At 39.8% G+C, this 16,988-nt stretch overlaps 1 protein-coding gene across 2 annotated transcripts in view; it reads left to right on the plus strand.

The window, feature by feature from the left end:
* Positions 1 to 474: 474 nt before the first annotated feature.
* The window catches only part of SENP6 (SUMO specific peptidase 6), a 90,826-nt gene continuing 74,312 nt past the window's right edge, over positions 475 to 16,988 (plus strand). Inside the window, exon 1 of one of the 2 annotated variants that reach the window (XM_037391319.1) lies at positions 475 to 606. In XM_037391319.1, coding sequence (XP_037247216.1) covers positions 525 to 606 — 82 coding nt within the window. In that variant the 5' untranslated portion in view covers positions 475 to 524. Of the gene's footprint in view, positions 607 to 12,765; positions 12,927 to 16,988 lie in introns of those variants that run through there. The other variant, XM_037391320.1, reaches the window with a different exon arrangement.

Raw genomic sequence — 16,988 nt, forward strand, 5'->3', positions numbered from 1 at the left:
CCCCAGGTTTCCTTACCCAGATGCGAATACACTTTCACAACCGGCCAAGAAAGTTTCTTCGCCCTTTTTTGTGACCAGCGCAAAGCAGGCGGCAGGCAGAGGGAGCGGCGCCGGCGCCCTCCCCTCAGGGACGGCTCCGCCGCGCCGAGCGAGGCCGCACCTGGCAGGTGCGGGGCCCTGTGCCCCACGCAGGGCGACCAGCCCCGGGCCGCGCCGGGCCGCGCCTGAGCAGCGACGGCGGCACGGCGGGCAGGCGGCACGGCCGGCCGGCGCTGGGGAGGGGCCGTTGGGGCGGCCGTTGGGGCGGCCGTTGGGGCGGCCGTTGGGCGGGCCCGGGCACCTGCCAGGGGTCCTGAGGCGCCAGCTCTTCCCCGCTGGGCGCAGGCTCTGGCAGGGGCAGCCGGCCAGGCGCTGGCTCGGGGTTACCTCACCAGCAGGACCCCTGGCAGGTGACTTCTGTCTGTGGACCAGACGCATCTTTTACGGTTCTTCCCACACGCCAAAGCTTCTCCCACTCGCGGGACATGTGGCCCTTTCCGTTGGCAATGCAGGAAAGATATTTTGCCGTCCCGTTTCAAAATTCCACCAAGCAGTTGCTACAAGCCCGTAAGTAACCACGTGTGAAAAAAAGTTGTAAAAAATAACCACGCTGAACCCCGGTAAGAAAACCCCACTTTTGCCTGTGGGTCCTCAGGGCTGATGAGGTTCCTGTCGCGGGGGTACAGCTGGTTCAAGCGCATGGCGCTCCTCAGGGGCCAGCGGGCGTCGATGGTGGGTGCTGCTCTCCCAGCGAGTGAGGAACGGCAGTTATTCCTGCCTTAGAAGAGGCAATAATGTGCTGTTGTCCGTGAACTTTGTAGTGTAGGTTAAAGGTATATTGACAAGGTATAAGGACAAGTTGGCAAGGAGGTGAAACGTTCTGGTTGCTACTGCATTTACTTAAGAGAATCTCCAAGGCTTTACTTCCCTGGGTATAAGAGGACTTAGATAACTTAAAGAATTGCCCTGTTCAAAGCATCAGAAACTGTTTCAGCCTGTGCTCTGACATAAAAGCCTTGACTTATAACAGCAGTCACACCCTTCAACCTCTCAAGCTTTTTCCCCCATTCTGTTTTTATTTGTTGTTTATATATTTTCATTTGAGCTGTTTCCCCACTTTACCTTCCTGAACTGTATCTAGATGAAAGATTTTCACTTGGAGCATTCAGATCGCCAGGATCTCATGCATTTGCTTTTTGTTTAGATGAAAAAAAAAAATCGTAACTTTTAAAAATGGTTTACGACTAAATGTGCTAGTTCCAACAAAGTTTAATCCAGCATAGCACAATACGATTACTGCCTTGTAACATCCGTGTGAGAAAGAGGATATTAGTTGAGTAGTTCCTCATATTATTTCTGTGGAGAACTGTTTAATATTTCAGACTGCTACCCACTTTTATTTGGACACATTGTCTCGTTGTCTATATATTATTACAGGAAAGCAGATACTTAAGGGATTTGCCAGTCATCTAATTGTTGAGTGTCAGATTTCTTCAGAGCTAACAGTGGTTGAATGCCAGAACTATCCACCTGCTTAGCTTCTAACAACTGTCAGAACATTAACCAGGTCTTCTCTGTAAGTCTTTTTTACAAAGAAACTGAATATGGAAATGGATGACAATTCTCCCTTTTGCATCAGAATTATTTCCTTCAGTGTTATTCCTTGTTTTCCTTGATATTATTCTTGTTTTAAAATCCTATCCAAATTAACTGATTGCCATCTAGTTTGCCAGAGTTTTATTTCAGTGTCATATAAAACACTTCCAATTCCAAACATAGATTTCAAGAGTAGAGATATATTACTAGGGACCTCAACTTTGTCACCTTTATCTAGATCCAACAAAAACTTAGGGTGTGATTACTTTTGAGCTGCGGTGCCTAACCCCAGCGTCTAGAAGTAGAAATCAAATCTCATGAGTTGGATGCTGAGGTACCTTATCCAATGCCTGTAAAGCTACTTTCCCAGGTTCTCCGAGACAGTCCTGCAACAAAAATGTCACAGCTGAAGAATGTAAAGTGCTGAATCAATGTTAACTCATTCTGGTGGTTCAAATACACACCCAGAGAATACAAAGTTCTTCCAACAGTCTTTATATATAAATCAGGTATTATTGACTGCATTATTTTAGTATTAGGTCAAATAAGGTATAATTTGTCTTTCTGCAGTCAACATTAACCCAGAATAATCACTGTACTGTTCTGTATACTAAAAAAAATAGGTCCTTTGTTATCCTATCTAATCAAGAACACATTTGTATTGTCACGTGAATGTGAAGTCATGGATTTAGACACTGATAGAGGTGTAGTCTAGGGGGACTCCTGCACCTAACCTGTAAGACACATCAGGTACTCAGAAATGTCTGAAAATCACACTTCTTTTTCTTGGGATAATACAACTTGGATTTATCCTACTTTAAGCAATAACTTGAAGTAGGAAGGAATCTTGACTGGTTTCTCCAGACCTACTTTATAGTCAGTAAAGTAAGATAGGCAGAAGACAAATCACATCTCAGGAGGACTGAATCATCCTCTGGAGATGCTCTTCTACTTCCCTAAGTTGTGCAGAAATTAGAAGATATATATATATATATTTGCCCCTTTATTTAAGTGCTTGTAGTTAAATAGGATGATTTCAGCCCCTGAAGTCTGACTAAAGTCTGCATCTTTTGAGTTCCCATATGCTTTTGTGTAACTGCCTACTCTGGAAAATAATCACTTAAAACGGAAGAGTCTCCTTGTATTATTTTTTAAGAATTGCCAATAATTTTCCTCCTGTAATTATTGAGCCTTTGTATTTTCTATATATGCAGGGAAACCTAACTAGGAAACTAAAAACATGCCAAAAATTCACTTGCAGGCAGGATTTATGTTAATGATGTTGTAACATCATCTTGAAGCTTACATGAAGATTTCTTCTAGTATTTATAAATGTACACTACCTCTACAAGCCACACTGATTTAATATCCTTTGAAGACATACATATAATTTTGTAGGTCCTTATGTAGTTAACTCACCTATTAAACCGATGTTCTATTTATGGAATAATACAGCACATTCTCTAGCAATATGTGGTCATGTAAAAAAAGACCCTATCACACAGACACAGGAGGAGATAGAGTAAGGTTGCTATGGGAACCTTAGCTCTAAATGGTCTGGCTTTTGTTGGCTTAAAATCTCAAACATTGTGTTGCATTAATTATGTTTTTGTTAAGGGTCTTTGCATTGAGTATGAAATTTATTGCATTTCTGTTTCAGTCTTACATGTATATATGCAACATTTTTCAAAACAAAATGACATGTGTTAGCTAATACAAGAAAAGAAGATGTGTTTTATTACCAAACTGAATTATGGCACTGAAGAAAATACACTCAAGAAATAGGGACAAGATTTTTTTATTCATCTAGCTAAATTTCAGCAATTATATAAATTATATATTATATAAAAATATCCTCAGTTATTGAATATGAATCATGGACCCTAATAAACTAATAAAGCAGAAGCAGCAGTGGGAGGGAGCCACAACAAAAGGCGGAATAGGGTGGCAACTGTGGGAGAATAGGGTTGGAGAAATCTCTGTTGGAAGCATGGGAAGGATTTTGGTACTGAGAGAGTAGGTGGAAAGAAGCTGAAAACACAAACTGAATGAAGGGAAAGCGCCAGAGAGAAAGATTTTAGGGCAGATTAAGGGAAGGGAAGAACTGGAGCAATGACAGACAAGAAGTTGAATGATTGTGTTTATTGCAGGAGACGCAGGGAGAAGTGAGATAGGAGGGGACAAAGATACTCCGAAAACAAGGTTGAGTCTGCCTGGGGAGGAGGAGGTGGTAGCTGATATGCTGCTATTAAATATACTGATGAGGACAATAATAGAACTCAAAATAACCCCAAATTATGAAAACATTGTTAATCAGATCCTACAAACTAGAAACCATAAAAGCGTTGTAACATAGTTTAACATAGATAGCATATATATTCTAAGGCCTCCAAATCTGCTGTACGTAAGCAACAAACTTTCATGCAATAAGAAAGGAAACATCCCTACAGCATTGAATTTCTTCCCAATATATTTTAAGTGTCATTTGATGATTTTCCTCTTGGAAAACTACTTATGGATAATGAATAAAATTTAATTTTCCTTTCTTTAAATTATATTATCTATACTTAAGGAGATTGTATTTCATTTGCTAGATTTTCCATAGAATGATTACCATCTTTATTCATCCTTATGGGTGGTACAGAGTCTGGAATTTTTATGATGAAAACTGATACAGCACTTTAAAACTTTTTTATGCTGAAAAACAATACATTTAGCTTCTATACCACAAGGCAGCAAACAGGACAGACCAATAATAGGTCAGCTCCACTTTCAATGTCCTCATATGGTAACCATAATTTAAACAGTCTGCTAAAATTTCACATTGTTTTAGCAACCATAAATCCTGAGTCAAAGTCCATGTATCTTCAAACTGATGGAAAACTGATTGGGTTTTGTATCTTTATTTTGTCTAGAAGTAAAGAAAACAACACATGTGATCTAGGCACCTTTTATAGAAATTTACAGAATACAGTATATTATAGTAAGCAAATTTAATCACAAGTTACAGGGTTTTCTCAAAAAGAAATAGAGATCAATGTCTTTATAATATTAATGCTTTCTAATGAGCACTAAGCAGTGTGAGTAATATGCTTCCTTATGTTCACAAACCACTGTGGACCTCATGATCCCTGAAAAGAGAAATAACTACTTAAGCAACTCTCAAGAATTTTTAGCATGAAAAGAAGTGTAACATCAAAACAAGTCTAATCCACTCCTGTAAAAATTTGCAGGCTAATCACCTACTGGTTATGCTCATAGTAGTTAACATCTCCTTAGCTTTTGGCAAAATCAACAGCAATACTAGTGACATTTTTATGAGACATGGGGGTGTTATAGGGTCGCCAGTGATTTTGTGACAGGACTCAAGAGTGGTAGCAGCTATTTCCTGACCTCATTGTCTCCTAGCATCTTGCCCTTCTACTTTTAACAGCTACATGTGACTACCTGAGGAAGAATGTGACCTGATGGTACCCATTAGGAATAATACACCAATGACAATCAGATGAATCTAATTTTTATACATGCAGCTAATGATAAGGATTATATACACCTGGAATGAATCAAATGACTGACACTGCCATTTATAAAAAAGCATATAAACGTGGAGAATCTTTAAAGTTAAAACAAATGATTGTGATAGGCCACTTTATCAATTGGGAGAGCTTGTTAACAAACACTGCAGAAATCACAAATCACTATGAGTTACAGCATCCTCTCCCACTGAGATGTCCTTGTACAGTGTAACTGTGAGCACATGAGACAACTCTCATTTCTTTAACTTCCCATCTCAGGGCTTTATATTGTTTACACCAATTGAAGTTCTCTACAGACTCCAGCAGGGCCAAGGCTCTACTCCATGAATATTTCTCACCTTTTATTTCACAGGTATTATACAGGGGCTAGTTTGTATCCATGCCATTCTGGAGAAAATTTCATCTTGCCTTGAGCCTTCCAAAAACACATTCCACCATTTGACAATTACTGTACGTATAACTGAATCTTTCATGTGGACTGGTGTTGTTAGGCTATAACTCCATTACAGAATGTAAATTACATCTTCAGAAAAAGTATTGGACATCCACATCCTTCTAACAGAGGGAATATTCCTCATCTTGTGGAAAAGAGACTGAGAAGAGCAAAGAACTCTGGATTTCTGCAGATAGGAGGGTCATCTTAGGCATCTCTGGGACTTGCATTCATTCCAGTCTCCTGAGAATCACTGGAAAGCTCTGATGTCACACTACAGTTTTGTCCATCTTCATTGGAAGGGTTGGCATTCAGGATCAATAGGGAAAGAATGCTGGTGGTACTGACTCTAGTAAGACATTAGTCGCTGTTGTCTATCACTTCTTAAAACTGAACCAGGAAATAGGCTGAAAAAATGCATTCTCAGTGTTTCACTGACAGTCTGAGAGAGGCACTTGTTCCTACACAGATTTATCCTAGCTATAATTCTACTATTATTTTCACTGCCAGGCCACCAGTGTTGCAAGTAACTAACAGGTGCTTAGGTTAAGGACAGGGTTAGAGTTCAAAGTGATCTGGATAAATTAAAAGAAATTATCTAAAATCGGCAAGACGATATGCAGTGAAGACCAGTAGAAAATCATACACTTCAGAAGGAAAAATCAAATGAACTAATTCAAAATGAGATATAGCTGGCTAGGGAACAACAGTACAGAAAAGGACCTGAGGTTTATATTGCATTACAAATTGACCATGATCTAACTGTGGTTTTGTTGAAAAATATTTTAGGACATATTAAAGGGAATCACAGTATGTCAGAAGCCAAAGACAGTAATTCTGCTTTATTCCGCTTTGGAGAGACGTACATTAGTATGGCATCCTGTTTTGAATGCCCCACTTTAATATACAGCTAAGTTAAAGAGACTCTAGAGGGATTAAAAATAATAAAGGGAGACTGAAGGAACTAGAGAAGGCTGAGAAATACAACAGCAGTCTCTCAGTATAGAAAAGTTACTCAAAAGAGCACAGTGAACTCTAATTGAGGTAGAAGAAGAAACTTCTTTGTAGAGAATATTATTTACGTTAATATGTGAGAAACCCCCACCTTTCTGATACACTGTGGAGCCTGAAGATCAGTCTTCAGCTGAGACTTTTATGGGCACATGCCAGTGATGTTTTAAATCTTTACCACTTAAGTCTATGCAGGACAAATGAAATTATTTCTTTGCATCTTTCAAATCCTGTATTGTATGGATTCTAGTCTCTGCAGTATGGTTATTCCTACATATGCTTTTACTGGCTCCACTTCACAGATGAGACTGAGTACACTACTGTACTTAACCACTGAAGTACAGAGACAGAAGTACATCCATCTTCATAGCCCAGGTCTCTAATCTCCTTTGTACATTGAGAAAAAGGTTTCAGAAGTTCTTCAGGTTAGAAGGGGAATTTGTAAGAAGCAAATTTGTAAGAAGTGTCTTAGCCAGCAGCATGAGCAGTAAGGAAGTTAAGTCACGAACACTGAGTATACGTGGGATGTAGTGATTTTTTGCCTCTGCTTTCATTATGATTATGATACAACTGCTTGTACACAAACCTGACCTTTTTCTTTGCTTTAGTATGTATTTTTGCTTATATGTGTGTGTACAGGCTAGTATTTGCTGTTTTATGTGCCCTTGGTGTAGTTTATTTTTATAAATGTGATTTGCATATATACATAATAACTTTTGCTAAAAGATTGCCTTAATTGCTCTGAAACCTAAGTATTCTTAAAGCTTTAGACAAATAAGTATCTAATGAAATAGGCAGGGAAAGGTGATCCTCCTCTAAGATGTGTGACCCTGCTGAAACAATTTCAGTTAGATATTTTCTATTATAGGCACTTGCTTAAATTAGACATCTCTACTAACATAAAGATCTTGAGAGTAATGATTATTGACAAAGTATCTCAAAGGTTTTCAGCTACAAACCAGTTTCCTTTTCTGATGGGTGTGAGACCATTATAAAGAGAGACCATCTGTAAGTTCTGTTAGCTGGCGATTAAGAGCATGTGTTTCTTTTCATGTGTGATTGTGAGAGTGACTTCTGTGTAACAGCATACAAAAAAAGTTTAACCATCTATTAAATGTGTCTAAAAATACTTTAGAAGTTGACTTAGGCATATTTCTTACTGATTTGAAAAGCAAGAGATTAGTGACAGGGTCTGACCCTGTGCATATATGCACAGTATGTTTTCTATGCTGGATGTTTTTGGATGCCTGACGTGCCTTAAGCAATAGCCTGAGTCTTGCTGTGCTTTTATTTTATTTTTATTACAGTAAAATTTTCTATTATTTTATTTTTCTGATTACATAGTCTTTGATTTTAATATTTCATGCTGTAGATGCATTCATTATATTCTTTCTGTTAGTACATGAAAGACTACCGTGATTATGCCATACTATTTTTGTTGACAAATAAAACATTTTCTATTTTTCCTCCTTTAAATCAGTTAGAACTTCTGCTCTTATTAGTAAAATGATGAAAGAGTTACACTGGAAGACAACAAATTTACACTGTTGCCTAATCATAAAGCTTGGATTGCAATCAATAAGTGTATTTCATCAGCCTCTATGCAAAAACATATTTCCTTTACAGTATCACCGTAAAAGTATTAAAGGAAAATTTTCTTTCCGATTAACAAGAGTTGTTTCAGGAAACTTATAGCAAATATGATAAATTGCATCAGAATATACTGAAATATCTTTTATACAGATATTTTGACTATACACTGGGAAGTAGATTCTAGGTATCTCAGATCTGATGTATTCTCTTGAGCCTTTTATGTGCTCTGCTTTTAAAACTTACAAAACTACTATCAACAGTTCTGCTTTTCTTTAGTTAAAGATCAATCTTTGCCTCAAAATATGTCATAAAATAATTACCCAATGTACATTACTAAGGAATAATCAAAACCATGGAAGATTATCCAAAATTTTTCAGATGGAACATTTTATATTTGATTTATAATTGGTCATTTCTTCTTCAGTGTGATCCCATGCATACATTTTAAATAATTTTCTTTTATAAAGAGTTTTGCTTTTTCTTGTGATCGTAACTACTCTTCTGCTTAGAGTAGTGATAGGTCACTGATGTAATGGTTCTGGGCTGTGCACCAAATTCTGTTACTTTCTTCTTCTAGAAAAAATGGCCTTCCAGGTGCAGCCCAGACCCTACCAAAAAAAAAAAAAGTTTCCAAAATTAATATCTAATGCTGTGTTGTGGCTAACGATACTAACACACCTCTCAATCACTCTTCTTATATCTATAGATCTCACTTTGATGCTTAATGAGTTGTAATTTTTTTAGCCCAACACAGTTGCTTCATCTCATTTTCCAACAAAAGAACTCGCAGATTTAAAGCAAAACTCTTCTCTTTTGAGTGGTTATAATGTAGTCATGACTAAGACAGTGCAGCAGATATTTAAGCAACAGCCACAGCAATGAATAGTGGGATTTTTATTTTCAAAAGGTTTATTAGAGTAGCAGGAAACCTCATAGGTATTTGTTTACTATAGTTATTCTCCAAGAACACAATATGGCATTTTACAATAGTAGCCTGATCAGATTTAAAAAACAGGTCTCCTTCAAGGAAGGAGTTAAGAAAACATTTTAGACAAAGTCCCGATCTTAGGCGTCCATAGTTACCTACTACCTACTCAACAAGCTGTCTTTGATACCAAAATTTAACAAAAAGCTTTTCCACATCCTGCTGTATCATTCTAAGTCTTAGCACACAGATGAATGGTACTTTTCCATTTAGGAAGGTTCCTGAAGAGTTAACTACAGTATGGAACTATCCTGGAATAATACCAAGTAAAAAATCCCTAAAATTAAAATTAAAACACTAGCTTTAATAGTAAGAACAAGACATTGCAAGCACAGGAAATAAATCTGATTTTGCTTTAAAAATGCACAGAGACAAAACCAGGCATCAGTCATGAGGACAACAACAAAACTGTTGTTTTTTTAACGGAGGACATAGATTGTGCATCACAAATACACTCAAGGAACAGTTCTAAGAACAACAGTGGAAAACAGAGAAAAATAATTCAGCCCATAACCATTATTTTCTGAAAAGTGGGACTGTTAAAAAGCATTGATTTTATAGTATGTAAGAATGAGTTCTTGGGTTGTAAATAACAAAAAATTGTTCAAGGTGCCTATAAATTCCCTGAAATGTCTATACACAATTTATGTAGCAGTAAAGAAAATTAAGTAGCGTACACTACCACAACTACAGAAGCTGCAAAACTGCAATCCCAATTCCATTTTATTCCTTAAGTAAGGAAATAGTGTTTCTATGGAGTAGCCATCCCCATTTTGTTGGCTAACCTTAAAAACCATAGAGGAAACAAGAAATAATCGGAAAGAATCAGAAATACAAAGACAAAAAGATGTATTTTTTCCATAATTTCAGTACAGAATCATCCAAGCCATATTCATTAATAACAAATTTTTCATTGTGGGAAGAGATGGAAAAATTAGATTTCTAAGGCAGACCAAAAATTCTTCATCATTGCTTAATGAAGTAATCAGCTTTTCACTCTCGAAGTGCTGTGCCAACAGAACTATGCACATGGAAGTGTTTGTAAATTCAAGATCTTAGATTGTGTGAACTACACGTAGTGGGACTAGTCAACTTCTAGTCGCTGCTAAAGGCCAGGAGGGTGATCTAATGCATTTTGTCTCTGGGCTCTTACTCTGAGAATACATTTTGGCCAAGAAGAGAAAGACGACTCAGTAAATTCTGTATCATTTCTCCCAGCAGGAAGGGGAAATTCACATTGATCACTCAGGTACTTCTTATACATGAAGAAAAGCCTCTGGTTTTATGCAAAGTTAAGAGGATGCTTTAAAGGTTTTCTAAGATTTGAGTGTCATCAGTATTGCATTCCCTCACAAATACTTTTCAAATTAAAAAAACCACACTTTTTTTTTTTTAAAGAACAGACTACTAATAGAAGCTTAATGAAAAACAAATTAAAAAGAAATCTGACTGCATACTATTCTATTGCACCCTTCAAGAGCTTCAAAATAAAGGAAAAAATAACACTGCAGTGACATGTAAATTTGGGGCAGCTCTTGTTCATCAAAAAGTAAATGTTAAATCAGCAATCAAAAAATCTAAAATCAACCATGCATCTAGATGAATATTGGTAACATCTTCCCTTGTCATTTCTACTTCTGCTTTAAAAGGTATTTTAATCTATACTGTGCCTCAGTTCGCTAAAAATAAGACTATGAAGCCCTATTTGATGCCTTTACTTGACCAACAAAAGCACACTAGCACACTGCCGTGTATCAAACATTTATTCAAATAACTCATAATCATAACTCATAATCCCTAGTTTTTAAAAAATTGTGAAGAATTGGGTAGACCTGAATCAGTCTGGTCTCAACTGTCAACAGGGACTTTTTGTTGTGGATTAATGCTATAACCTATGCAGTAAGCCCTTCATCTAGACAATGCCTTTCTGAGACACAGTAGGCCCTTTTGTGAAAATTAGATTCTAAATTTCCTTTTTTCTGGTTTTATTTGAGTTTTAATATTAGGTTTCTATTAAACATATGGTCTTCTGGTTTCTGTATAATTAGCTTGCACCGATTTTTCCTAAATGTTTCCAGTTAATTTCATTACTAATGAAGCAAAAATATTTTGTCATTCCACTTTCAGAAAAAGCCTTTTTTCTACGGAGTTTCTGAAGATCGAGATACCTAGGTTTGCCAGTACTGTTCCAGCTTTTGGAATTCTAATTGCTCCTTAGCTCTGGTGGTGTGATGTAGCATTCGGGGATCTGTCTGATGTCCCTTGTGTCTTACCCAAGCTAGCTCTGCACTCTCCTCGGCTTCTTTTTACCTCTTGCTTGTGTAAAAACTGAGCGCTGTCACTTAGAAGTGTTTTTAAACACATTGGTTTATGAATATGGTTGGTGTCAATACAGAAAGTTCGTTAATGAAAGTAACAAATTTAGAAGACTTAGAGGATATTCTTTGTTTTCCTTTATTTTTAATATGCACTGGGTACTTGAATTTACCTAATTTAGGAATTCAATCTACAAATTGTTTAAGGTCAGACATTTTTGGAAGTTCACTTTTCAGGGATTAGTCATTTTAGAAACTAGGTACTTAAGTTAGATATAAAAATTCTCCAATTCTGCAGTACAAGCGGGGTCAGTAGAATTCGATGAAGCAACCTGTCCTAGCAAGGAGTATCTAGTTTTCCCTAACTGGACTGTCATAATTTACTTTCCAGTTTTTAAAGGATGTATGGTTTTGATACTTAGGCTTCACAAGAAAAGGTTTTTGAAATGTAAAACCTTACATGCCAAAACCGGTTTTTTGAAGTCAAATACACCCGAGACCATGACTTGCAATTTCTGTATACTTGGCTTAGCAACGTTGTACATTTTGCAGAATCCCAGTTTTGGATTCAAACACGCCTTTATTAGGCAACAGAAGGATTTTATGTTTTGTAAGAATTTGTAAGGCTTTTGTGGCCTTTTGCCTCAGCGTGAGCGAGGTGAGAGACCGCCGGGCCTCGGCCTTGTACCGTGGCCTCCCGCGCTCCTAAAACTCCATTCATTTTACGCAGGCCGATCCACCTCCTCGCCTCCCCGAGGCTGCTGCCTCCGAGCTGATCAAGGGGGGAGCGGGAGAGCCCAAGGCAGCACCGGGCGCAGCCCTGCTGCGGCCATTTTACCGTCTAGGGGCCGGGGAAGCCGGCAGCCCCCAGTGCCGGTGGCGGCCCGGCCGGGCGGCGGTGCCGGGGGTCCCGGCAGGGACGAGCCGGTGAGGCTCCGCCGCGCCGTTCACGGCGGAGAGGGGCGGCAGCGCGGCGCGCTCCGTTTCCTCGTCCTCCCCGTGTGCTCGGAGGCGCCTCCGACCGAGTCCCGGCCAGGCCCGTCTGCCCCGCCGGGCGCCATCGGCGGCTGCTGGGCCGTGCCCGGCTGGCAGCCGCTCGGGGGGCTGCCGGCGGCGGACGCGGTGAGGGAGGAGCGGGCGCGCTGCCGCCGCTTCCTCCTGCGGGGCGGCCGGAAGGCAGCGCGGCCCGGGCCGCCGTGCGCGCGGAGTGGGGAGCGGGAGAGGGCCGGGCCTCGGCGGCGCCGCTGCGGGTCACCCAGCCTTCCGCAGTGGGGGTGGGCGGCGGAGCGCGCAGGCCGGGGGAAGGGCCAGGCCCCGCCGCCCCTCTGGGCGATGGAGTGAGGGAGCGCGGCTCGGCAGCAGGAAGATGGCCGGTGGCGGCGGCGGCGGCGGCTGCAGAGACAGCTTGTTTCTGGAAGGTGCGTGCATGGCTGAGAGGGGGGGAATGTGGCCCATGGGCTGCGTTTCCCTTCTGGCAACCAGTAAGGGGCACGGTACAGACTGGGGAACGGGGGAGGCGGGCGTGTGTGTGTGCATCGGGGGGGGGGGAATGGGTCCCCTTTGGGGGACGACGACAATGAGAGGTGGCTTCGTGGTGGGGGAAGGGTGGGTGCTGTAAGGGGTGGTTTCATTTGGTGAAAAGAGACCTGCTTTTGAGGGAGGGCTTAGTGAGGGTGATTTGATTTCTTTTTCTTTTTCTTTCTTTCTCTCTGTTAATGTTTGGAGGCTTTGGAAGCGCAGTGTTTCCTTTGTAGCGGCGGAGCGCTGGGAGCAGCCTGGGCTTGGTGCAGCAGGGCCGGTTCTGCAGCGGGAGGAACCTTCTCTCGGCGGGGCGGTGGGCTGGTGGGCGGCGGGCAAGGTTAGTGCGAGGTGAGGGGTAGCGAGGGTTGCCGTGCCGCCTCCCCGCCGCACTTCCCTGCCTTCAGCCTGCGCCCAGGCCCCGGCCTAGCGCCTACCCTTTCCCCCCACCGTAAAATGAGTCTCGTCTGCTTCTAAAACGCTCCTTTCAAGGTTTGGGACTGAGGTTAATTTTGGGAGGGGGATCGCGCTTACATTTGTGATACGAAGACTATGGATCTATCAGCTGCCACTGAAAGAAACCTTTAGCGTTTATAAAGCCTCGAATAATCTTTTTGATATATGGGTTTGATGGGTTTTTTTGTCACTGTAAAGGTCTTAATTACAATGCAAAAAGTCTCCTGAAATTCGAATATCATTAACTATTGAGCCTTTATATAGTTTTGCCGAGTAAAAGAAAATCTGCTATTGTAGTCTTGCAAAATTGCTATGAGCACATACCCTGATGACATAGACCAATAATCTGCTAAATTCTGCTACATTACCATGATGATAGTGAAGAAAAAAATCTATGTTAATGAAATAAATTACTCCTCATAAGTAGAGTTTTTCAAGTCGGGGATAAGTTTAGCATTGGAGGTTCTGTAGTACCACTGTTAAACAGAACATGCCTCTTGCAGCTTTTCTCTTGCTGCAGGATGCTGGGTTTTGGTTTTAATTCCTGGATGTTTTGAAGTAGAAGTACTGGGAAGTACTGTGTGAACAAAATACTGCTTGTTGTTTTGAGTGATTAATCTGAAATTCTGATGTTCAGAAACTTTCTAGTTAATACGGGCTGTCACATTACTGCCTTCTGCCTTTTAAAGTGTTTGGTGGTGAAATGCAGACAACTCCATTTTTTCCTGAACTCTTTCCATAGAGCATAGTGAGGTTTGTGCAGACAACTAATAGTGTCAGGGTGATGACTGTCTTCTGTGTGCACCTTGGCTACTTGCTGGTTGGACAGGTGGCTAAGAAAAGACAGGGTTTTTGCTTATGAGAAAGATCTCTTTCCAACAGCAGAACCAGTGTGACACTGGATAGCATCACCATTTGAAGCTTCACTATTCCATGATTGATGAACTGAGTTATCAGCTGGTTTTGTATTTCCCCATTATTTGGGGTTGTGTTAATTTTAGGACTGATGATGTGATGGAAACCCTAAGAGTGTGAGAGTGTGCATGCATGTGTGAAGAATGCCTAATGTGGATGGTGGTGACAAAAAATTTCTGAGGGTGGCCCAAGTTAAAATGGGTTGATAGTACTACAGCAGATCTTGTAAGAGCTGGTAAACTTGGTACTGATTTGAAGCAAAGGAAGAAGGCGGCTTTCAGATATTATTTGAGAGGTTCTTATTAGGGATGTTGGCATTATAGGAAAAGGTAAGGTCATAGAATATATATATCTATCATGTGGGGGTTTTGGCAATCTGTAATTTGGAAATGTACACAATACATTCAATCAATCTAATGATGTTAGAACCACCATTGTTCGAAGGCTAGACAAGGACGAGACTGCCAGACTTGTGAGACAAGTATAACGTGGACAAAAATTGGGATAAAAGTGTATACAGTAGGAAATACGGCAACTTCTATTGCATGAGCCTGGATTTATATCTATAACTTGTTGGTGTGCGTATATTTCATGGGCTCTGTTGAAGTCTGTGTAAGCAGCAATTAAAAATTGTTTACTTGATGTTTTTGGAAGCCTTACATTAAAGGCTGCTAAGGTGGGGTAGTCCTCTGTCCCTCCCTGCCATCAATGCACTAAACAAATCATGTGCGAAATGGATGTTAGATCTGTCACTAATTGAACTCAGTCTAATGGAAACTGTGTTGTTTAAATATGTACCTGTATCTGTATGTGTGTTGGCATGGTAATGTTGACTATCAGTCAGACTTAAGATGAACATAGTTAACTGAAATTAATTGCGTTTAAGTATGATAGTTGTTCAGAATTTAGGTTTTGATTCCACAGTCCAGTAAGATACTACTTTTTTTCTCAATTAGTGTAACAGATGTTACTATGAAGAAATATGGCTGTCATTCTGCTGCTAAAGTGCTTTTTTAAAATATTTTTATTATTTTATTCTCCAATAAAACCAAAATGGTCTTTCTGAGAGGGTGTTCCTTGGGTGATTTATCTGTTGCCTTTCTGGTAATGCTGTTCTTGAACACCATGATTCATACCCGTACATGTTTTTTGTCCAGTTTTGCATATCTAATGTGGCTTCATTTTTTATGTTATGTAGACTGTTTAATGGAAAATGTGAAAAATATGCCTAGAAACTATAATGTTTGACGCTTTAAAGCTACATTAGCTATCATTCTGGAGCAATGCCAACACGATATATACACTGGTATGCATAACCTGCATGTTTACTTTTCCTGAAATGTCAGGACTGTTAGATTTTAGAAGTGTGGAAAGTACCTTATTTTTATTATTGAAGCCAGTTTGCAAGTGGAATTAGTAAAACTTTTCGGAATTTACTTTCCTACAGTAAGGTTTCAAAGTTATAAGCAGAATATGCAGAAATTCAAGCTAATTCATACTAACAAAGTAGTCCTGTTGCATAGGAATTCTTTTCAGATTTAGATTAGTAGAGATTTAGTGATTGGAGGTATCCATCCTCAGGAATTCCTGTGTTTTTTTGATTGATAGTTACAGCTAAAGTACAAAGCAATGATAGGCAGATCTGTTTGGATTTAGATTGGGGGATGTTCAGCATGTGGGAATAGAGAGTACTGTTCCTCTGGAGAAAAATTGTGGTAACTCTTGTTATATTGTTTCCTTGGGTAATACTGAGTTGCAAGGAAATTGTAATTTCCCTTTTCCAGCCTTAAATTTGAAGTTTCCCTATGTTTATGCAGTAGACAACAGTCAAACTTTAAAGTATTCCTAATTGCATGTATTTTCAAGAAGAAGAAACATTTTATTCCTTCCTGTTTTCTTTTTTCAGTCTCCTGATGTCTGAGAACCAATACTGAAATTTCTTTTTGAGGATCTCCTTTCTAAGGAATGTTGCCAGTTTCTACCTTCAGAGCTGCGGAGAGATTTCAGTGCAGTCATGGCAGGAATCTGCTCAATTTTCATTGCATTTTCTTGGTTACAGGTTTCCTGATAATGATAGAGAAAACTATGTGGACTACCCATTATTAGCAGCAGCAGAAGAAACTTGACAGTTATATGCCAGAGGATTCTAGAGACTGCTTTGCTTTTCACTCAGCTCATGTGTTAAGAATTGCCTTCACCAAAGCAAGGGTTGTAGACTTGCACATTTTCTTAAAGGTAGCTAAGGTTCTGGAGTGGTACAGAAACACACAGCATTTGTGTAGACAGAGTTGCCATTTGAAGTGCCATTTGAAGCCTTTCCTGCCTTTTTTTTGTGTGGGGCTTTCCCCCTCCCCCCCCTCCCTGCCCCCCCCAATCTTTTAATCATATTGAGAAATCTCTGACAGGACTAATACAAATTAGGAGGGCAGACTGGAGTTCATACTCAAATAGAACACTTGAAAATTTTCTACCTGCTCTGACTTCTCTTTATTTTTAATAGTGAAATTTAATTATTAATTGTAATTGTCTCTGAAGCAGTCTCTGACACTTTGTTTATGACATAGTGGAGATATTAGCTTGAAAATGGGGGG

The sequence above is a fragment of the Falco rusticolus genome, chromosome 6 (genome assembly GCF_015220075.1).
Source record: "Falco rusticolus isolate bFalRus1 chromosome 6, bFalRus1.pri, whole genome shotgun sequence".
NCBI classification, from domain to species: Eukaryota; Metazoa; Chordata; class Aves; order Falconiformes; family Falconidae; genus Falco; species Falco rusticolus.